The following is a 23,788-nucleotide window of genomic DNA, read 5'->3' as shown; positions in this document are numbered from 1 at the left end:
CACTACAACCATTATATTCAGTCGCACAAATGCTCCCAAATATATTATGAGGGCGCATAGATTACATTTCGGGCGCTCATGCGACCAAAATGGTTGCAATTTCGAGCCCTGTAGTATAAGGACATGTATTCAGACCACAACTGAACGTTTAAAGAAAATTGAATGCCTTATTATTTAGAATTAGCTATTATTGATGTAAATGCAGCCGTTCAAGGCGCATAATTGATTTATTATTACCGTATTGACGGTATTAGAAAATCCATGTCGTGGCGCAATGTCACAGCGGTTATGACTATGACACCGGTGTACCGCCCACCCCTACTTCAGCTTGCCAAATGTACATAAATCTTCAATCCCTAGCAGTGTGACTGAAGTGCTGGACTGTATGTTTGCAAGTTTTCTCCACACAATGTCGACGAAAGGTTCTACACTGTCAAAGGCAGCTGTGGTCGCACCCAAAAAGCAAAGAAAGATGCTAACCACCGCACAAAAATTTGAACTTCTGAACCTGCTAAAGGAAGGTAGAAGTTACGCGGCTGTAGGGCGCCATTACGGAATAAATAAATGAAGATCAAATGGTTTTGATCTTTGGTTTCATTCTATTTACCTACATTTCGTTGCCTTGTACTTGTACATGTGTGATGACAATAAATTGAATCTAATCTAAAATCTAATCTATAATACTTATTACAAACTTTGAGAGTGTTTAAACAAGGGAGAAAAGTATGAAAATGTGAATGCCTGTCTAAGAAAAGTGCATTAAGTGTGTAGTGAGTAGTTTTACAGCCTTTAAACATCTATAATAATTGTAAAAAATAAAGCTGACTGCTTTGCAGATTTCACCTTTTACGGGTTATTTTAAAACTCACGCGAATAATGAAAATTATTTTAAAAATTAATATTTTGCTGCTTGTTCAAACTACTTATTCAAAATAAACTGAAACAACACAATTCTTGAGATTTTTTTGGGACAACTTAATCGTTTTACGTTCAAACCACTTAAATTTGTTAGGTTAACTAATTTGTGTTGGTACAACGTGAGTGAATTGTGAGAATTGTGCATCTAAAGCATATACATTACAAAGAAGCATACATGTATAAACTAAACCTTTGTCTAAATAGATGTAAATAAAGTCGCAATCCTTTAAGTGCATACATGCGTTTTCTTTTTAAAATGTATTTGTTTAGACAACATTTTGACACAAATGACAAAGAGTGCTCCACCACATCCTTTCTCAATAGCCGTTTTGTTGACTCGTGTCAATGGACGTTTGTCTCAATATACATGAACAGAAAATGGGAAGAAATAAAAGTTAGTTTCAGTTCTTCCTGTCAAGCAAACAGTCAAGCAGAAGCAGAAACAGAAAGAGAGATTCGGGAGATCAGACGTCAACAAGAAGAACGATGTGGAATCTGGAATCAGTATCAGGTTGGATACATTTGCTTTTTATTCACTTTAAATATGCCTTAATGTTTTAAATCATTAAAAAATGCTCTTATTCCAATGGAAAATTCTGCTTTTAGTAATGGAAAAAGTCAGCTGTCGGTCATTCTAATGATAGTACTGCCACAGCAAAAAAGAAAATTAAAGAAGAAATTAATGCAAGAAATTACTGATCTGAAACAACGATAATCCAAGAACAATTTCAATTCAACTGAAACAAGTTAAAATAGAAAAAGCTTCTCTAAAAAGACAACTCTCATTATTTGAATTGAGTTTATTTGCAAACACGGATAACTCCATTCTTTATCATTTTCAGATATGATGTTTTTAAGGTCTGCATTGAACAGTACAATTGCAAACATGATTAATGGGAACCACTATAAAGGAAGCTTTTTAGTAGTTTTCTGAAATCATGTTTTACTATAGTAATAATACATATAGTATTAAACAGTTCAACTGCAAAATAATTATGGTTATCTGTTTTTGCAAATCAACTCTTCATTTATTCAACTAGTTTAGATTCAGTTCAATAGCCGTTTGTTCAGTAGCAGTGTTGCAAAAGTCATCCATTGTGAAATGACTGATTCAGCTCTAAACAGCTCAGCAGAAGTTAACAGTGCCATCATCCAGATTAATTCAGATTTTAGTTCACGTTAACTTCTGTACTCTATATACAAAACATATGAACATATCTGAAGCTTTTCTTCTCTTAGATTCTGAGGAGGACAACACACCATCCTCAGAAGATGAAAGAGACTTTGAGGTAATTTCTGCTTTGTGTATGTTGTATAATGACATGGGTATGACTTACTGTAGTTGTTCTCTATTAAGGTGGTTTACAGGGTCACACTTCATGTCCCTGTAATTCCAAAAGCTTAAATCACACTTAACGAGGTCTTTACAAATTCTAATTTTACACAGGTGTCCTGTGGGTATTGGGTTTAGAAGCAGGGCAATATAATAAGCGTTCTTTACAGTATTAAATACATTATGCCAATGGAGTGTCCCTGTAAACTATGTATACACTCCAAAAATATTTTTGTTGCTCATTCAAACTACTTGCAAAATGAGCTCAAACAACACAATTTCTATTTTATTCTATTAAATTTATTCAGCATTAATTCTAGGGGTGTCAAAATTAATTGTTTCTTCGGTGCGCTGCGATGCAGAGGGGTATCGGTATCGGTATTCGGTATCGGTTCAGTAATAGATATTACGTACTGACGTCATTTATCTCCTATGCGCTATGTCTCAGTAGAATACTATGGTGAAGGAGGCGAGGGCGAGTAAATAAAACACTTCTACTACTTAAAAGGTAGATAATTATGCACAGTTTAACTGCTTGTGAGTTTGCTGGAAAGTCTCTCACTGACACTGATCAAGGCACAGCACACGAGCCGCTATTTCACTATAAGGAGGAATGCTGTAAAACTCCATCTCTGCCGCTCTCTCCCTCACTTGGGACATTTGACCCGCTGACGTGGTCTTGAGGTGACTTTTCCTCTCCTCTTGGCTGTTAAAGCGATACTTGTGGATTCAGACACGAGCGTGCCTGAGGTGTGAGTTTTCTCAACTGTGTCTATTATGGATTACCTGTGATAATCGCGTATTATGCGCATCTAGACTGTAACCGCGGCTGTTCTTCCTGCGTCACTCATCGGTGAACAACGCTTTATTTCTAAAGCCAAGCACAGCCCTTTCTGTTGAGCGGGTGAAGACAATGACCAATCATAGGGCTCAAAGAACTCGCTTGACAGCACTCAAAAAGCAAGCGGGATAATATTTACATTAGTTTATTTGCTATACATGCTCATGTTGTCTTCGGTGCATGTACTGGAGTTTTGTTTGATACATTCAAAAAGAGTGTTTTCTTTGAGCAGGTAAAATTAAAGGAACAGTTCATATATTTGACTGCTTGTATTAAAAGACTAAATTTTATTACAAATAAAGTATAAATATTAATATATTTATAGATTTTAATAAAAAAACAATCTTGTGTTGTGAAGAAAAAAAATCGAATAGTGTATGGAAGCATCGTCAATGCACCTTAATGCATCGAGATATCAAATTGAATCGAAGGCATGATAATCGTAACCGAACCGTGAGACCAGAGTAGGTTAACACCCCTAATTTATTCTGCAATATATACCAGTCTAAGGTGAGATATTTTGAGAAGTACATTTCTGAATTGTGCTCTACTGTATGCTGCATATTTTTTTAATTAAAAAATTACAAAATCTGCATACAGCACACAATATTCTTATTGCACATTATAGAAATACTAAAAGCCCTATTGAAGAGAAAAAAGTTGCACCTCTTTGGATGTTCTTTCTTAATGCAACTTTGAGAGGCAACGTCCAACTACTGAAAACTGATATCACAAATATAAGAAATGAACTAAATTGTGAGCCATCCTGTGAAATTTGAACTCTTTTAAAAATATTTCTCAAGTTGCTTATCGATGAGAATAGAAGCATTTTGAAACATTATAGCTTTACTAATATCTAGTAACTGATTTCTTTTGTATTCGCCATGATGACAGCACAAAATATTTTAGAAGATATTTTTCAAGAGACTAGTATTCAGCTTAAAGTGACATTTAAGGCTTAAAAATGAATGTCAAAAAACTGCTTTATGTTGCTTTAATTTGTTTTAATAAGTTAATCAGCTTTCAACTTAATTTTAACAAGGTTTGACTTAATATTTTTAGTTAGTTTGATGTAGGTTAAGATGACTAGAATGTTAATTTGATTCAAACAAACAAATAAAGGCATCAACAATCTTTTTACAGTGTAGGTTATTATGTTAACTATGCAAGCTAAGATAATTAGGCAAGTTATTGGATAACAATAGCTTCTTCACGGCAGAAAAAATATACTTCTAAAAGAGGCTAATAATAAAGTCCTTAAAACACATATAAAAAAATTAATCTTTTATTCCAGCCATACATATATATATATATACATACATATATACATATACATATATATATATATATATATATATATATATATATATATATATATATATATATATATATATATATATATTTACATACACCAAGGAAATATTCACAGTATTTACTATATATATATATATATATATATATATATATATATATATATATATATATATATATATATATATATATATATATATATATACACACATATATATATACACATATATATATATATATTTATATTTATATACATATATATATAGTTATATATATATATTTACAGTAAATACTGTGAATATTTCCTTGGTCTGTTAAACATGATGCGGGAAATATTAAAATGCTTCTCCTATATTTATCTTTATATAATCTGCTACACAGTGCCAGATTCTGGAGAAAGAGCGAGATGAGGCGAATGAAAAGCTGTCAAGGATGGAGGAGGGTGAGACACCTCTGGGAATCTTCAGTATTGTAATATGCTCATATCAACTCATCTTCTGTGAATGATAAAGTTGTCTCGCTGTGAAAGACCTCAAATCACATTTAAGCCTAAACCTTGGCATAACTCACTGCAAACGTATCTGCTTAAAGTGTCAATGCACGTTTGATTTATGTAAGTACTTTCACAGCCTCTTCTCATCTGCTGAAGGAGCTGGACGTGTTAGAGATGCAGTTTCAGATCGAGCGCTCCTGTAGAGAGACCGCAGAGGCCTACGCACTGAAGGTACACGCACTTCTCTTTTCCCACAAGGCTATCAGCGTCTGTTTGTTTTTCGTGCTTATTTCACATCCCCATATGGTTACAAGCTCGACACTAAAAAAAAAAAACGATTCATTGGATTTACAACTTTTTTTTTAAGGTAAGTGGTTGTAAGCTATTTATATGGGCTGAATTTATTTCTTTTTTTTAACATGTTTATTTAAGGTTATCAAAATGATTGCACAATGTGCTTTAACAGACATAGTCAAAGGTAAGTTTTACAAAAAAATGTGCAATGGGTTGTAGTACTTATAGTAATCCTTAAAAATAAGCCAACAGATAGATGGAGCTTAGGGGAAAAAAAGGGAAACATCATACCATCTATAAGTACTAATGTTGGCCACCAATTACTCACATAGTCTCTGGAAAGGCACATAAGACTAAATATAACATTTCCTCATCACAGCACATTATTATAATATAGACCAGGGGTCACCAATCTCGGTCCTGGAGGGCCGGTGTCCCTGCAGGGTTTAGCTCTAACTTGCCTCAACACACCTGCCTGGATGTTTCAAGTACACCTTGATTAGCTTGTTCGGGTGTGTTTGATTAGGGTTGGAGCTAAAATCTGCAGGACACCGGCCCTCCAGGAACAAGTTTGGTGACCCCTGATATAGACATTTGAGGAAAGGACATTAGAACAGAACAAAAGAAAATATAAAAAACAACAACACAATTACAAACAAACAAAAAAGAGCATTCCCTGAGACTCCGACAACCCTCCTCCACAAAAAAACCTAATCGACACACAAAACCAATTCTCTCACATGTGAAATAAAAGGAGATAATATAAATATATCTTTTATAATATATCTATTAAAGGAGACCATATATTTTGAAAACTCTGTATGTTATCATTAAGCACAGCTGCAAGCCTCTGATAGAGCAAAACTGCAAAAATCTCTCTGTACCATTGTGTCACAGTAGGGGGGGGGGGGTGTTTTTATCCATCTAATAAGGATGCAGTTTATCTAACAATTTATAACCTTTTGTGTCAAGGGTCAATGACATTGCTTGTGTTTTAGAAGGGAGTGCCAAAAGAAAAAGACCGGGATCTTATTTTAATATGATCTTAAAAATTGTGCTAATTTCATACGCAACAGAGTTCCAGAATCTTGAATTGAGTTTGCACTTCCAGAAGCAATGAAAGTATATCCCTAGCTCTGAATGACACTTAACACAAAGAGCTGATATAGAGGGATCCATTTTATTTAATAAAACTGGCGTTATATGTAGCCTATATGTAAAATCTTATATTGAGTCTCTCTAAGTCGATTACAAATCAAAGTGGATTTAATACACCTCAAAGCCTCTTGCCAGTCATCATCTATATAAACATTACACAGGTCTTCCTCCCACTTATGGGCCACTCTGTTCACAAGTCCAGAGATATTAGAGCAGGGGTCACCAATCTCGGTCCTGGAGGGCCGGTGTCCTGCAGATTTTAGCTCCAACTTGCCTCAACACACCTGCCTGGGTGTTTCAAGTATACCTAGTAAGACCTTTATTAGCTTGTTCAGGTGTGTTTGATTAGGGTTGGAGCTAAAATCTGCAGGACACCGGCCCTCCAGGAACAAGTTTGGTGACCCCTGTATTAGAGTATAGAAAAGAATAAAATCTAGAAATAAAATGAACAGCATTTGTTGTTTTAGCAAGAAAACCTTCCAAATTATTAAGTGCTAATGTGTCTGGTATTTGTTTTTGTTTTGACATAACATAGTGACGAATTTGCAGATATCCAAAGTGATGTTGGTTTGGGAGATCAATTTTTTTTTGTAATTGTTGGAAGTCAAAGTTTATTTATAAAGCGCTTTTTAAAAACAACAAGTGCTTACCAAATACACCATCTAAAACAATAGACAAATCCAACATACACATGACTCTTATATGGTATTAGAAGCCAAAGAGTAAAAATGGATTTTAAGACTTGATTTAAAAACAGAAAGGGTTAAATAAATTGCCTAATAAATTGCCTAATGTGGGGAGGCAATTTATTCCAAAGTTTGGGGGCCACCACAGCAAAGGCACGGCCCCCCCTGGTTTTTAACCTTGCGCGTGGAACATCCAAAACTAGCTGATCAGTACATCTAAGTGCCCTTCATGGAGTATACAATTGGATTAATGAGGACAAGTATCTTGGTGCGAGTCCATTTAGGCATTTAACAACAAAACTAAAATCTTAAAATGTATCCTAAACTGTACAGGAAGCCAATGAAGAGAAGCCAGTATGGGTGTAATGTGCTCCCGTTTGCGTGTCCCCATCAACAAACGTGCAGCCGAGTAATGGAGGTATGGCTAATACCCACATAGAGGGTATTACAATAACCTAGCCGAGTCGAGATAAAAATATGTATTACCCTTTCAAAGTCGTTAAAAGACAAAAAAGACTTTAATTTGGATAATTGCCTCAACTGGAAAAAGCTAGCTTTAATTACTGAATTAATCTGTTTATCTAGTTCGAAGACACTATCCATAATAACACCCAGGTTTTTTACATTAGGTTTCACAAAAGGATTTAACACACCAAGATCCAAACAATCCAGGGTTCCCTCGGACCCAAATACCGCCACTTCTGTCTTTTCTTCATTGCACATTAAAAAATTTTGAGCCAACCAAAAAATTTGTGCCAACCAAGGACATTCAAGAGTCACCCTGAAACAAGTCAGATAGAATACGAATTCCTTATATGTGCCATGTTTAGAAGAGAGGTGAACCTATGCCAGGGACAAAGTCCTGATTCAAATAAATTGGTTTTAACATAAATATAACTTCCTCTCTCCCCAAAAACCTGGAAATCTGTCGCCAAACTTTAATAGAGCTATAAAGTATTGGATTATTCTTCACTGTCTCTTCATACTTGTGGGGACATGCAAACAAACTCCAGACAGATAGTGGGGAGCAGGCCCAGGAATCCACACTGGGGCATAGGTCATAATAAGATCTGAACCATTCCCAATTGAGTCTGGCATGGCAAGCCCAGTTATAATATAAGATATTAGGCAGAGCTAATCCACCTAGCTCTCTTGGCATCTGCAAAGATTTAAGCTTTTGTCTAGGTTTTTTGCCATTCCATATAAATCTAGAAGCTGGGCAGAGGCTTTCCTGCTTAACCATAAGGGTGTCATTTGAAGGGGGTATGACAATCAGGAGAAAATATTTGTCTTAATTAAGCTTATTCTACCAAAGAGTGAAAGGGGAAGGGCTTGCCAGTGGTTTAAGTGTTTTTTTGACTGTTTGAACAATTGGGGCATAATTGAGTTTCCATAGTTGATTTAAGTCAGTTGACACCTTAATTCTGAGATAAAAAAATCCAGATTTTGACCATTTAAAAGGAAAATTTACTGTAGATTCAATATCGAAATTACCTAATGGCAATGCTTCTGATTTATTGAAGCAAGTTTTGTAGCCAGAAATTAAACTAAATTCTTCAAATAATGATAGTGTTGCTGGTTTAGATATTTCGGGTGATGATAAAAACAGCAGAATATCATCTGAATAAGTGCAATTTTGTGTTCACAACTCTTCATTGATATACCCTTTATATTTTTATTGTCTGATAGCTTCTGCTAGAGGTTCCAGAGCCAATGCAAACAGAAGAGGGCTCAGCGGGCAGCCCTGTCTGGTGCCCCTAGCAAGTGGAAAAGGATCTGACCGTAGACTATTAGTTATAATGCAAGACATAGGGGAATGATAGATCGTTTGAATCCATTTTAGAAATTCACTCTTTACACTGAATCTATGCAGAGTTTCAAACAGGTAACTCCACTCAACCCTATCCAAAGCTCTCTCTGCATCTAAAGATACAACAGAACAGATGTAGTTCTGTTGATTGGTGTACTGTATAACATTCATAAGTCTCTATATATTTGTGATAGAGAAGTGCTTCTGTATAAGGCCTGTCTGGTCTGGGTTTATAAGGTGGGGGAGAACCACCTTAAGTCTCCTGGCCAGCAGTTTAGAGAGTATCTTGGCATCGACCCCAATTAAGCTAATAGGTCTGTATGAACTACATTCATCAGGTGATTTTTTTTTTAAGAATTAAAGAAATGGCGACGCAGTGGCGCAGTAAGTAGTGCTGTCGCCTCACAGCAAGAAGGTTGCTGGTTCGAGCCTCGGCTGGGTCAGTTGGCGTTTCTGTGTGTAGTTTGCATGTTCTCCCTCCGTTCGCATGGGTTTCCACTGTGTGCTCCGGTTTCCCCCACAGTCCAAAGACACATAGTGTATGAGTGTGTATGGAGGTTTCCCAGAGATGGGTTGCGGCTAGAAGGGCATCCGCTGCATAAAACATGTGCTGGATAAGTTGGAGGTTCATTACGCTGTGGCAACCCCATATTAATAAAGGGACTGAGCCGAAAAGAAAATGAATGAATGAATGAATTAAAGAAATATTTGCTAAATTTCAAGTGGGTGGGAGGTGACCAATTTTTAATGAATCTGCAAACATTTCAGTAAGTGTTCCAACTATTTCTTTAACCATTTATTTTTATAGAATTCTGGACAGAAACCATCTGGCCCAGGGGCCTTCCCTACTCTTAGCAAATTTATAGAATAGAAAACTTCCACTTCTGTAACCGGCCTACAGAGGTCCGCTTGCTCTTCTGCTGTGAGAGACAGGAGTCTAATGCCATTAAGAAATCGTTTGTCCTTTGCTCTGTTGAGTGACATTCCGATAAGTAAAGATATTGATAATATTCTTTCATAATTTTGTTTATGCATTTGTTTTCAAATCTATGAGCCCCAGAGGTGTCTTTTCAGGATGAAATTACATTAGTCTCTGTCCTTCCCTGGCCAGATAAGCAAGAAGATGACCAGGTTTATTACCTGACTCATAGAGTCTGTGTCTGGCAAAGAAAAGAGATGTTTCAACCTTCTTAACAGCTGATCTAGAGCAAAGCGGGCTACATTAAGTTGTTGGGACACGCCTCTGGAAGGTGACAATTTAAAATCTCTTTCCAGAATCTGAATTTTCCTTTCAAGTTCACTTATATTTTGAATTGCTGCTTTCTTTTTGGCTGTAAGATATAATTACACCTCTTAAGTATGCTTTTGCTGTCTCCCATAAAACTGACGGATTGATTTGAGGAGTTTTCTTAATTTCTATAAAGGTTTTCCACTGCTGTTTGAGAAACTGTGTAAATTCCGGACAGCTCAGTAATGAAGGATTAAGCCGCCACGGTCTACTATATGGATCTCTATAAGGAGGACAAACAATCATTGCAATAGGGGAGTGGTCAGATAAAGTTCTAATCCTGATGGAAAAGTCCTTTGTTCTGTCCAATAACCCCTGCGATATTATGAATAAATCAATACATGAGAAAGACTGATGAGGCTGAGAGTAGAAAGTATAATCTTTCTCCTTCATATGTGATAACCTCCAAACATCAAACAATTCCAGATCCTTGCAAAATTCTCAAAGCCTAAGACTTTTCTTTAGTCTGATACCTCTTGGGGGGGATCGATCTACAAATAGGTCAAGAATGCAGTGGAAATCCCCTCCCAAGAGTGTTAGAGAGCATGAAAAAGAAGAAATGTCAGCCAGTAATTTAGAAAAAAATTGAGGATCATATATTGTAGGAGCATAAATGCAACCAATCAACACATGTTCCCCATACAGAAAACCAGAAAATAGTGCGTAGCGACCTTTATTATCTGTTACTGATTTTTCAAATTTAAAGGAAATATTTTTATGAAGAAGAATGGCAACTCCTCTACTATTAGATTTAAAAGAGGAAAAGAAAACTTGGACAACCCATTTTCTACACAGTTTCATATGCTCTATATCGGACAGATGGGTTTCTTGTAACGGAGCAATTTGACATTTCTCTTTTTCGAAAAAAAGAGAGAAGTTTTTGCCTTTTAACAGCATGATTAATGCCTTTTACATTAAGGCTGATAAGTTTCATATCACTCATAAACAAATGTTAACAAAATATCGAAATAGGCATAATAAAGCAAAAATCCTAATGTGAAATGCTTTTGGGTTGTCAGAACAACGACAAATGACAAATGACAAGCACATGTCTCAAACATAATAAATCAACTTATAATTATGAATAGTTATGTTCTGATGTCATCCTTTTACTGTGAATGAACAAACAGGACATATTGAAAGTCTGTTCAAATCCACCATAATGACTGTACAAAATGTAGCATTTTAAGCAACAGCAGAGCTACACACAGGCCTAATATTATTATTGTTGTTTTACCATATCGTCACTTTAGAATTATAAGGTTCTACATGACATTTTGTCAAGATTGAGTTATTGACATATTCTTATTAAATGACAACTTATTGTTTACATTTTAAGACTTAAAAAAACAAAACAAATGTTGCGCACATACAGTTTGCCATATGGATTGCAAAAACTGTAAAGCTCAATATCTCAAAATCATTCAGAACGCAGATAGAACCTTATAATTCTAAGGTGACGATAAGTTTGAGATTTAACAATAATAATAGCCTACTCATATTAACCTTTACTTTACATCTGAAGAATCGTGAGAAAGAACTGTGATCTTGATTTTAAGCAAAACAAATCGTGATTCACATTTTAGCCAGAATCGTGCAGCCCTAGTCGCTATACTGTTGTCCTAAAAAACAAAAAAAAAAGATGTAAATACAAAATCTTACACGTAACTTAGGAACGGTATTACACAAAATTTTGGCAGTTTTAAAACCTTGCCTATTCCAAACCACGGTATACCTTCAAAACGGTTATCGTCCCATGCCTACGGCTTAGTCTCCGCCAACATGGGGAGAACATGCAAAGTCCACACTGAAATGCCAACTGACCCAGCCAGGACTCAAACCAGCGACCTTCTTACTGTGAGGCGACAGTGCTAACCACTGAGCCACTATCTTTGACTCATTGGATTATGGTTGAGCAGATAAACGATATTATATCGAATCACAATATAATTTATGTCAATAAAACATTTATTTATGTCATTAAAAATCATAAGCTCTGGACCTTTTTACTCTATATTGATCTAAGGGCCAATCACACAGCAGAAATGTGCAGTAATGGGAATCTAGAAGTGTGTTGATATTAGAGATGGACCGAATTTTCGGCCACCAAAACTGTATCGTCCAAAAATGTTATGTTAATTAATGGATCCTCTAATTTTTGTGGCTATAAATATAGCTACTAATTTCACAGAAAAACATTTAACATTCATGAAAATCTCCAAACCTTAAAAGATTGGCAGAACATATTTACTAATGTAATAAGTGAACAAATTCATAGATTAACAAATTAGTACATTTAAACATTTTGATTTTGCAATGTACAAATATGCAACTCAACTGAAACACTGACTCTGATAACTCCATCCATTAACCACACTATCATCTCTACCTATTAATCTACTGCAAAAAAAATCAACACAAAATAATCATTGATTTCAACATTTATTCTCCTTATTCAGTCTGTCGCAAAGTGCTAAATCATGTAAGTAGGGTTGCAACTAACGAGGATTTTAATAATCGACTAATCTGTCGATTATTTTTCCGATTAATTGATGAATCAGATCAAAAAAAGAAAAGCATTCATTTCCAACCCTTTATTCAAAAACAGCACTAACATCTTTAGAAAGTGCACAAACATGTTGTCCTTAAACATCCCTGAGCTGTTATAATAATAATAATAATAATAATAATAATAATAATAATAATAAACTAACTTAGTAGTTTTGCCCTGTTATCAATCCAAATATCTAAAAAAAATCTTAAATCAAGATACATACTAGACACATGAAGGAACATAAGAAATAATGTCTTGTTTACTGAAAAAAAACACCTTAAAATTAAGTGATGGGGTAAGAAAAACAATCTTAATGAGATATAATCTCAAACAGAAGTTTGAAGCATCACTTCATTTTCTCAAGCCATTTTTCTGGTCTCGTCTTGATTTAAGATTTTTTTTTAGATATTTGGACTGGAACCGAGACAAAATGACTAAGTAAGAAAAGCTTTTTTGCCTATACATGACAACAGATGAAAAAAAATTAATGATCCAAAAAAGGCGAATGAATAAAAACATGACTTTAGTCTTGCAATACAAAGTGCAAAGTAAATATACCGCCGCTGCTTTACTTCCTTTCACTGGTGAGTTTTAAAGATTCATTATTTTAGAACGCTCACCCTTAATGTTTTAATGGCTACGCGTCATGTTTGTCACGTGACACCGCAGCTACAATAGCGCTGTATGACAGATGTATCCCTTTTACAGTCATTGATGTATCCCTTTTATTATGCTTTTCCGATTTAATACAAAATATTCACACCCTTGCTCATCACATCAACTACCTGATATTCCAATTCACAAAAACGTGTAAGTGAGTGTTTTTGTTGTTTAAAAGATGTATAAACGATGTGGATTGTGATCTATAACGTGAGATGGCATTGCCATGTTTACCTGCGGCCACGCGTTTGCTTCATTCATAAAAGCAGAACACGCAGGATTCAGCATGTAAATTCACCAGCTACTTCTAAAATGCACGCAAGCGTCTGGCCGGCTGGAAGAAGATTAGATTGAACTTTACAGTTACTTTCACTACGTGTCTTCGATATGAATAATACACGGATTGAATGAATAATACACGGAACGTGGATTGTTAGACTTTCATAGATTTCTTGTGTGTTTTACAAACTCTATATTGTTTTACTAGTACCTGTGTGTATTTGCATGTCTAAAACATAAAATAAGCATTAGGTGGTTAAAAACACTGCATAATTGTGATAATATGACACGACTTTTTCTGGCTCAGCGCCAGCCAACACACAAAAGCTCGGTTTGACTTTTTCATGTCATGCTGCTTTTGTTTATTTAGTGTGAAATGATCCCACACTTTGGATGACTAGGGTCACACAGATATCTCTGCCTTCGCCATGTTTTCTCCAAAGCTACCTACGCTTGTTTTTTTTGCTCTGTCCTGTCTATGAGGCGCCAAACTCTGCTGGTATCAGTGTGCAAAGAGAGGCAGAGTGCGTTCACTCCTCTCTGCGCTTAACTAAATTTGTTTTAATATTCAAACGTCTCTGCGCCGCGCAACACTATGAATCCATTATGAAATTTGTTGCCAGCGCTTTTAGTAATTGATTTTAATTGATTTAATTGATTTGTTGTTGCACCCCTACATGTAAGCAACATACTGAAGCATTTATATTCTAAAACATTTACATAGCATAATATTCTGTACAACACGCAAGCAACATAGCAGTGTGATAAAAACCTGGCGGACTGCATTAACATGGCTTTTTGAAAACATTCATTCATTTCTTTTTTTTCTCGGCTTAGTTTCTTTATTAATCAGGGGTCACCACAGCGGAATGAACCGCAAACTTATCAAGCATATGTTGTACGCAGCAGAAGCCCTTCCATCTGCAACCAATCACTGGGAAACACCCATACACTCTCATTCACACACATACACTACGGGCAATTTCATTCACCTGTAGCACATGTTTGGACTTTGGGGGAAACTGGAGCACCCGCCTCCCGCCAACACAGGGAAAACATCCAAACTCCACACAGAACACACATTGACCCAGCCGAGGCTCGAACTAGCGACCTTCTTGCTGTGAGGCGACATCGCTACCCACTGTGCCACTGCTGAACACCTTCAATCACCAAGAACTTCTTCAAACTTTCATGTCAGGCTTTAACAAGTCAAAATCAACAGTGTAAAGCACTGAATGGTTCAGGGAAATGTTCTTTGGGGAACCAAAAGTGGTTCCTTCATGCTATTGCCCTTTAAGAAACTGACTACTGAAATCAGAAATGAGAAGAGAGAAAGATGCTAATTTTGCACACAGACACTCCCACAGCTGTTGTATTAGAAACACCCATACAGTAGCGTTAATTAATTAAACGAAGTATTGTTTGAATCTTTGGATTGTATTGTTGAAACAATCAGAGTCTGTGAAAAGAGACTGTATTATGTGATAAAACGTCATTCTTTCTTAAATTTTTGGACCTTTGACCCCACAGGTGTCAAAAGACTTCAAGGTATTAAAGAGGCAAAGCCAAGCTGTACTTCCTCTAATTCAAGATATGCCAGAGAATCTCTCCGCCCTGAAGCTGGACTCTGAGGCTGATCTGAGCTCTGACTCGGTCCCTGAGGAAGGGAACAGCGAAGATCCGCTTCTCATGAGCCAGAACCAAATTAGAGGTGGGACTCACTTGACACCTCACTTCTAAATAACAACAATTCCAAGGTGATGTTTACATGCATACGTTTTAGTTTGAAAACGCATAAGTTTTGCTACAGTTATGCCATCCGTCCACACTACACCGGAGTATTCGAGTGCCAAAAATGGAGCTTTTTTAGAACGCGGAAGAGGCAGTTTTCACTTTAAAACGCTGCTGCTCTGTGTCAATGTGGATGGGGGAAAACAGAGACATTTGAAAATGGAGATGGGGTTGCAGACATTTGCCTATCTGATTGGGAATTGTTCCTCAATATTAAGTAGCCTACACACAGTTCAGTCCTGCATCCTCTCCTTGTAAGTTCAGACTTCGCAAGTTTGATATAGAAACTCCCGGAGACACGTCGGGTAAATCTTCAAAGGGAACAGTGTACTTTATAACCAAGCGGCAACCTCCCGCTCTCTCTCGGGAAGCCAATACGGAAGTAACTGAAATTCATCAAAATTCCGCTAGTCCTGGCTCCATAATAGAGCAAATTGCAACTGAGCCCACTGTTAGAATGGCCAACTTTACAGCAGAAAAAAAGGTGTTTACAGCCTGGTACAAAGAACGATTTTGGTTCATATAGCTATTATTACCCTCCATGACAACTGTGAGGGGGGTGAATTTTTTTATAACTCCTCCATTTCCTTTATATTAGGTTATATTAAGTTTGCATAATTAAGGGCGTGGCCACTTGAGTGACAGCTAGGTCTCGCTGGTCGCCGTCACTTCACCTCAGCTGAATCCGGCAGATTAGCCACTGATCTCGGCATATTCATCGTATTTTTGTTTTGTTTTATGTGGCTTTACACAGTCAGCTGCCTTTTGGACTTATTTCTTACAATTATCAGATGATATGGGATGCTGTGTGCATTTAATTGTGCTTACAAATCATTCATGTGGCCTCGTTTCCCATGTGAGTAAAGTTATATACTTATACACCATCTCTATAAATGTATTTGTTTTATTTAAGATCATTTATCATTAATATTTTTCTTTAGACCAGTAATGCACTCCAGAATGTGACAGATTGATTAGCTGTAGGCTCTAGAACAGTCATCTGAAGCGTTATCATACAGTGTTATGCTGGAGATCATCAATAGTCTTGCATTTACTAACACACACTATATCTGAAGTGTTTGGAAGTAATTTGCATTTTCCTCCTGTTGAAAAACATCATAAGAACAATGTTTAGTGGCTCAATGTGTTACTACAGTGTTTTTAAAAGTCTAAACACTTTATTGATATAGTGTACAGCCAAGCACATGTGGTCAGAACACAAACGAGTTGCAGGTAATAAAGTATCAAGCGTTTCTCCCAAAGTAAAGTCTGTCTGCCAGGTCTAAGCAAAGTGCCAGCAGGTGTCTGTAGCTCCGCTCACTCTCCGCCTCTTTGCCCTTGTTTGGTATCCCGCCGTGGGTGCGATGACGCGCGAACAAAACGGTGACGGTTGGCCGCGCCTACTTGAAGCTTCTTTTGCAGTGTTCAGAAACCTATGGATGACGTCACGGATACTACGTCCATATATTTTACAGTCTATGTTTATAACCTCATTCACATCACCCTGACTACATTATTTTATTTTCTCAACAATAAAATGAACACTTGATATGAGGAACTGCCTATTGTCATTTTGATATTAGCAACTTAACAGACACCAAAAATATTGAGGCATCGTGTAGCTGCATATTTATAAGACCGTCATTAGGGATGCACTGATACCGATACCAGTATCGGGTCGATACTTGGTTAAAATACTCTTATCGGACATGAAAGGCCGATCCCATGCACTGATGCCACTCAACAGTAATTCACTATACATGGATGCGATTTGTAGTCCTACCTGACCTCAATGTCTTAATGTAATAATTAGCCTAATGTATTATATATAATAGCTTAGTCCTTATAAACAGTCAGTTTATAAAATACATCATTAACGAATCTTTAGGCTACTGAAGAATAAACCGAATATGAAATATGATCCTTGCAAAATGATCACAGCTAAACAAGCTAGCACTCATTTCATTTCTAAACCATAAATAAAAAATGAAATAAATTTTAAGTAATGGAACATCATGTAAAAATCTAAAGACTACAGGCTAAATAAAAGCTTCTTGTCAGAGCTGAAGATCACTGCCGTCACCGCGCGCATGTCAGTTTACAGCTTCTGTAAAGCTCAGACGGCCTATACAGATCACACAACCTCAATAAACATTTCATGTAAATGTATAAATATTTTGACAAGTATTATTAAGGGAATATTTATAACGATATGATCTTGCTTTTGGTTATATGTTGGCTTTGAGCTCTTTACGCGCGCTCTCTCTCTCTCACCAGCCGGCAATTGAGATGCGCTGCATAAAAGAGCTATAGCTATACACACTACACAGCACACTGGCAAGATAACAGGTGCTGAAATCCACGGGACCAGTTTTATTTGTTGCTTGTTCTTATTTTAAAATGCCTTTTATTTTTAAAATCTCTCGCTAATATAAGCTATCGGGTAACATAATCTCCCTCAGAGATATTGGCGTTCAATAATGTGGTGCGCAGTAACCAACACCACCCTGTAAGTTTACACACTGCATAGACTATGGGCCTACAGCTCTGGTGTGTTATGAATTGCATGTTTTAAATGACAGCGAGGCGTGCAACATTTAGTTTTTATTGGTACAGAGACACAGATCTTTCTGTGTCTCTGTACCTTAGACAAACTACCAGTCCCTGTTCACGATTAATTGGTACACTAGATTTGAAGGTCTTTTTAATATGTGCTTCCAGTATCGCTAACAAAGTATCAAACTAAGCCACAAACATCCTGAATTATCATCTGAGTCTGTCTGGATAATCCTGCAGCTCTTTGATAAGGAGCAGAATCTCCTTCCTCTATCTGCAATCTAAGAATGGGATGGACCCAAATTATTATTTTTTTGTTAAGCAGGGAGAGAACAACAAAACCATCTTCACTAATCTTCTAACTAATCGGGTATGCGGAAGGACTTTTAATTTTTCAGCAACCTGGGTCAAGCGCTTCTGGTGAACTGTATGCTGTTACAAAATCGGTGCGTTTAAGGTCTGCACTGGCTGAGTGATATGCGATATAAAGAAATCTCAGAATCTACAAGAAGCACTGCATTCAATTACATTTTCCCCACCATGTCTTTAAAATATAAACATTTAGGGTGCTTTCACACCTAGACTTTTGTTTCAGAACCTGTCTCGTTTGCCCAGTTAGCGCGGTTTGTTTGGCATATGTAAATCCAGCAATCTCGCTTGGATCCGCACCAAAACAATCGCTCCGAGATCGCTTGAATGAGGTGGTCTCGACTCGATTGAAATGAACTCTGGAGCGGATCGATTGTAGTGAGAAAGCAATACAATCCGAGCCCAGTTATAACACAGTAGTTTAGGGATATGTAATAGGCATACGGCTATATGAAGAGAGAATTATGTGTAGGGCGGAAAGTCATTCCACACATCCCAAGTCTCCCGGAAGTTTCAGGAGTCTCCCGCAAATGAACAGAGACTCCCGGATGCCCACAAACAAGTGAGTCACGTCGCGCGTACCTTGTCAAACACCACCAAACCACCACCCGCCTTGACAGCTGAGCGGGACTCTGCAAAATAAACCGTGAAATTCTGACCAATGTGAGGAGAGTTTACTCAGACGTGGCTTGTTTTGGCTCTTTTGGTCCGTTTAGAAACTTTGCAGTGTGAAAGCGAACCGCACCAAGAACAAAGAGCAACAATGTAACAATTATAATCCCTGTTTCGGAACAACTGAATCGATTCACAGGTGTGAAAGCATGCTTATTTTAACCCAGTATATTCACTGGAGCTTCTGCGCTAGCCTGCTAATCCAGGTGTGTGCGTGTAAATGGATTTTTATCTATTTTTACGCTTGAACAGCTAAATGAACACTGAAGTCTAATTAACTGATTGTATTTTAATTACATTACAATATCAATGCTGTTAAAGGAACTGTATAAAACTGAAAAAAGTCACATTACCTGTTCACCAGAAGTTTATCAGTATGGGAAGAAACACTAGCTCTGCATATACCCTATACGCATCGGACTCGGTGTGCAAGGTTTGTGTGTGTGACGAATTTTACATGCACATACAAAAAAAAACCTATGAAATTTTCAGACTTTAGTGTGCAAAGACCTTAATGCTGAGAGAAACACTGAAGCAATTGCCAATGAGAGACAAACGTGACTCGGAAAGAAAGCAGCCGAGCTTTTATTATGCCACAGTCCACCACTTCCAGTTCTTCTGTTCATGATCAGGTGGAGAAAAAGCAGTGCTGTTTTATCAGACGAAATACTTTTGAGGCTTCTGTTATAATGCTGTTCTGTGCAGTCTAATAAAACACTCAACATATTAAAGTGCCTTTGCTGTTTACATGTTTTCTATAAAACCAAACTGGAATCTGACTGTGTGTGACGTCATTGGCATAAACACATGGCATACGCACCGTCTCACTAGTTAAAATAGCTTATTTCTCTAGATTTCAACATTCTACTAAACATTTGGGAGAGCGTATGTATGCAACTCAGCAAAATATATAACACTATTTAAGTGGGTTTTGGAAATTTGAATGAAGCTAATCTTACATACTGTGCCTTTAAGGTTAAAAATATGCATTTCATGAAGTATGTCTAAAAACGTATGCGATGCTATATGCTATGCACTTTGCTATGTTTGTAATTATAGAACTCCAGTCATCTGTGGATCGGTTGCTTGGGGAGAAAATTCAACTGTGTGCACAGGTGGACCTCCTTAAGAAAGAGAAGGAGGATCTGAAGGAGAAGGTATATAAGCGTCTGCAAATGAGACTCTATGACTAAACTATGTTCATGCTGGACATTCGTGCAGGTCATAGATTATACACCTTGCAGAATCTGAAAAATTAATCGTTTTTTCAAAAAAAAGTTTTAAAAAAGCTTGATTATTAAAACTGTGTTTAAATATCTGGATAATTGAAGTTTGAAAGGTTAGTTAATAATAAATAATTGATAATTATTTTCACCAAAACACATGAAATTTGTTCATATGGGTGATTATAGAATTGCAGGTACATTTTGCATCTCCAAGATAAACATTCTTAAACCTACTTTAACGAAGCTGTTTTGAATAATAGCACAAACAATATCAAATTATCTCTAAAAAATAATGTTTGTAAATGTATTTAGGGACATTTTGTCATGAAAACATTAACTTAAAGGCTCCTGTTATACCTCATTTTTGTCTTAGCCTCTTGAATCTTGAATAGCTTAAATTATCACAAATAATTACGTGTAACTTTCATTTTTGTATGTTTACTATGTTAAATAAATTAGTTAGCAACAGAATCAACTGTTGCCTATATCAAATTTAAGCATTATTTGACATAATAATGGGTTCAATTTACTTTAGATTGTACATTTGATGAATGTAAAGGAAAATGTAGAGGAAAATGCTTGAAATGTATGCATGTAGTACATGTCTATGACAAAATAATTTACAATTTGCCCCAATGCTAACAATGTATACATTTTACCGGTGCCTTACTTCTAATATAAGTGGATTGAAATCTGAACACTTAATTATTTTTATGGAAATGTTATCTCCTTTTTTTAATCCTAAGCTGGTTTTGGAGGTTGGAGAGAAAGAGGCCCTTCTGAAGAAGCTCAGTAAACAAAACAGGACTGTGAATAAAATTAAGAGAGGTGAGTTCAGACGTATGTATTTCACCATTGCTGAGCACTACAAAACAGAATGACAGTAATTTCTTTGTGTGTTTGTGTCCCAGTGTCTCAGCTTGTCACGGATGAGTTTACTGAGATCTCTCAGAAGCTCGAAATGGAGCAAGATCTCAGGCAGCATGCTGAAGTTTTTGCACACCAGGTAATCTTTAAAATGGGATGTAGAAAAAATGAATGCATAATCAAATATTAAATAAATGAAATAACTCAACTGATAAAGATGATGAGAAGTTAGATAATGCAGGCCACTCACTGGCCACTTTATTAGGTACACCTGTCCAACTGCTCGTTAATGCAACTTTTTAATAAGCCAATCACAGGGCAGCAACTCAAAGCATTTAGGCATGTAGACATGATCAAGACGATCTGCTGCAGTTCAAACCGAGCATCAGAATGGGGAAGAAAGGTGATTTAAGTATCTTTGAATGTGGCATGGTTGTTGGTGCCAGACAGGCTGGTCTGAGTATTTCAGAAACTGCTGATCTACTGGGATTTTCACGCACAACTATCTCTAGGGTTTACAGAGAGTGATCTGGAAAAGATAAATTCAGTGAGCGGCAGTTCTGTGGGCGCAAATGCCTTGTTGATGCCAGAGGTCAGAGGAGAATGGCCAGACTGGTTCCAGCTGATAGAAAGGCAACAGTAACTCAAATAACTACTCGTTACAACCGAGGTCTGAAGAAGAGCATCACTGAACACACAACACGTCCAACCTTGAGGCGGAACGGCTACCGCAGCAGAAGACCACACCGGGTGCCACTCCTGTCAGCTAAGAACAGGAAACAACTTGCTACAACTTTCACAGGCTCACCAAAATTGGACAATAGAAAATTTGAAAAACGTTGCCTGGTCTGATGAGTTTCGATTTCTGCTGCCACATTCGGATGGTAGGGTCAGAATTTGGCGTCAACAACATGAAAGCATGGATCCATAGTGCCTTGCATCAACGGTTCAGGCTGGTGGTCCACTTTGGGTCCATTAGTATCAATTGAGCATCGTGTCAACCCCACAGCCTACCTGAGTATTGTTGCTGACCATGTTCATCTCTTTTTGACCAGAGTGTACCCATCTTATAATGGCTACTTCCAGCAGAATAACGCACCATGTCATAAAGCGTGAATCATCTCAGACTGGTTTCTTGAACCTGACAGTGAGTTCACTGTACTCAAATGGCCTCCACAGTCACCAGAACTCAATCCAATAAAGCACTCTTGGGATGTGGTGAAACGGGAGATTTGCATCATGGATGTGCAGCTGACAAATCTGCAGCAACTGTGTGATGCTACCATGACAATATGGACCAAAATCTTGGAAGAAAATTTCCAGTACCTTGTTGGATCTATGCCACGAAGGATTAAGAGGGTCCAACCCGATACTAGTAAGGTGTACCTAATAAAGTGCGTGGTCAGTGCAACTTGCAATATTTCGGTGACTAATGTGATACACTTTTTTCCAATAAAAACTTTTCTTTTACAAGCTTTAAAAATTATAGTAAACTAAATGTAAAATAGTCAGTACAGGTCAGTCTCCTCACCACATATGGCCTATAAATACATGGAGAACTTACAAATGTTAATGCGAGTTAGCATATTGTTAAATATAGTTGTAAATAGAGTTTTGTTAAAAATTATTGACATGACTCTATGGGTGTTGGCCTGATTGGGTAGCTTTACATGGACACTGGATAATTAAGACCTGTTTAAAATGATTTAAGACCTAGAAGTCAATATTTAAGACTTTTTAAGGCCTAAAATGTAGTTTTTTAAATTTAAGAGAGTTGAGGACTTTTGATGACACCGCGGACACTCTGTTCAAGCTTTTTCAAAATATTGCATGTGTCTGTATAAATCAATTTGTGCATTTTGGGCGAAACAACACCTTGTGAAACACAAATGCTTCCCAACAAGACTGTGTTGGCTACTTTCATCATTATACTTATAATGATAGCAAATAGCAAAAATCAAATCATTGAAGGGATATGGTAAATTAATATACAGAATTGATAAACTAACAATAATACATCAATTCAACAATAACTTTTGTCTGAATAAAATGGTAAAAAACAAACTGCAAACTTTCATAATGAGTCACTTTTCACAAATTGTTTCCTTCTCATGAATACAAAACAAAAACTGAACAATTTCTTAATGAACAATGATGTAAAACTGCTGCAAGTTAGTCAAAACCATCTGACACACATTTTAAATGAGCGCAAAGTCAGTTTCCCACATCTTAGAAAGGTTAATAGTGTTGTTAAATGTGCAGAAAGTGATTCAGCACTTTAACAAGTATCTACCAAGTGTATTGCAACATATCATAGAAGATAAATCTTTTACTTTGTGGAATCCACCAAATATCTCTGATTGTACAAGGAAGGAAATGGTTACTTTTCATTCGTTTTGGGCTAATTTTGAGTTGTTTTCTTTAGTATTTAAACTAGTTTATTGACGTTTCTATTCGGGTTCAGATTCTTCCAGATTTTAGATTATTAGGAGATAAATTGTGGACAAATATTACCTTTTAGATAAAACGGTAATGCATTTTAACCCATCCCACAACATGAACCAGAAAAAAAAGCTGTATTTCCCCCAAAAAAAAACATTGTAAAACACATTACAAAAGAATCACAGTAAAATGAATCATCTAGCACAAGCTCAGTGAATGCACAAGCACCAAAGCAACAAA

The 23,788-nt window shown here is 36.7% G+C and overlaps 1 protein-coding gene across 1 annotated transcript in view; it reads left to right on the top strand.

Annotated features, from left to right (window-relative positions):
• The first annotated feature begins 1,341 nt into the window (after nucleotides 1-1,341).
• shtn2 (shootin 2) overlaps nucleotides 1,342-23,788 on the top strand; it is a 47,421-nt gene continuing 24,974 nt past the window's right edge. The window contains exons 1-8 of the mRNA XM_056460997.1: nucleotides 1,342-1,429; nucleotides 2,158-2,207; nucleotides 4,785-4,845; nucleotides 5,033-5,127; nucleotides 15,156-15,336; nucleotides 20,073-20,170; nucleotides 20,986-21,067; nucleotides 21,151-21,245. Coding sequence (XP_056316972.1) covers nucleotides 1,405-1,429; nucleotides 2,158-2,207; nucleotides 4,785-4,845; nucleotides 5,033-5,127; nucleotides 15,156-15,336; nucleotides 20,073-20,170; nucleotides 20,986-21,067; nucleotides 21,151-21,245 — 687 coding nt within the window. The 5' untranslated portion in view covers nucleotides 1,342-1,404. The remainder of the gene's footprint in view (nucleotides 1,430-2,157; nucleotides 2,208-4,784; nucleotides 4,846-5,032; nucleotides 5,128-15,155; nucleotides 15,337-20,072; nucleotides 20,171-20,985; nucleotides 21,068-21,150; nucleotides 21,246-23,788) is intronic.

This window comes from Danio aesculapii, chromosome 7 (genome assembly GCF_903798145.1).
Source record: "Danio aesculapii chromosome 7, fDanAes4.1, whole genome shotgun sequence".
NCBI classification, from domain to species: Eukaryota; Metazoa; Chordata; class Actinopteri; order Cypriniformes; family Danionidae; genus Danio; species Danio aesculapii.
Note: the sequence above shows the minus strand (reverse complement) of the source record. Positions and strands in the feature narration are given on the sequence as shown.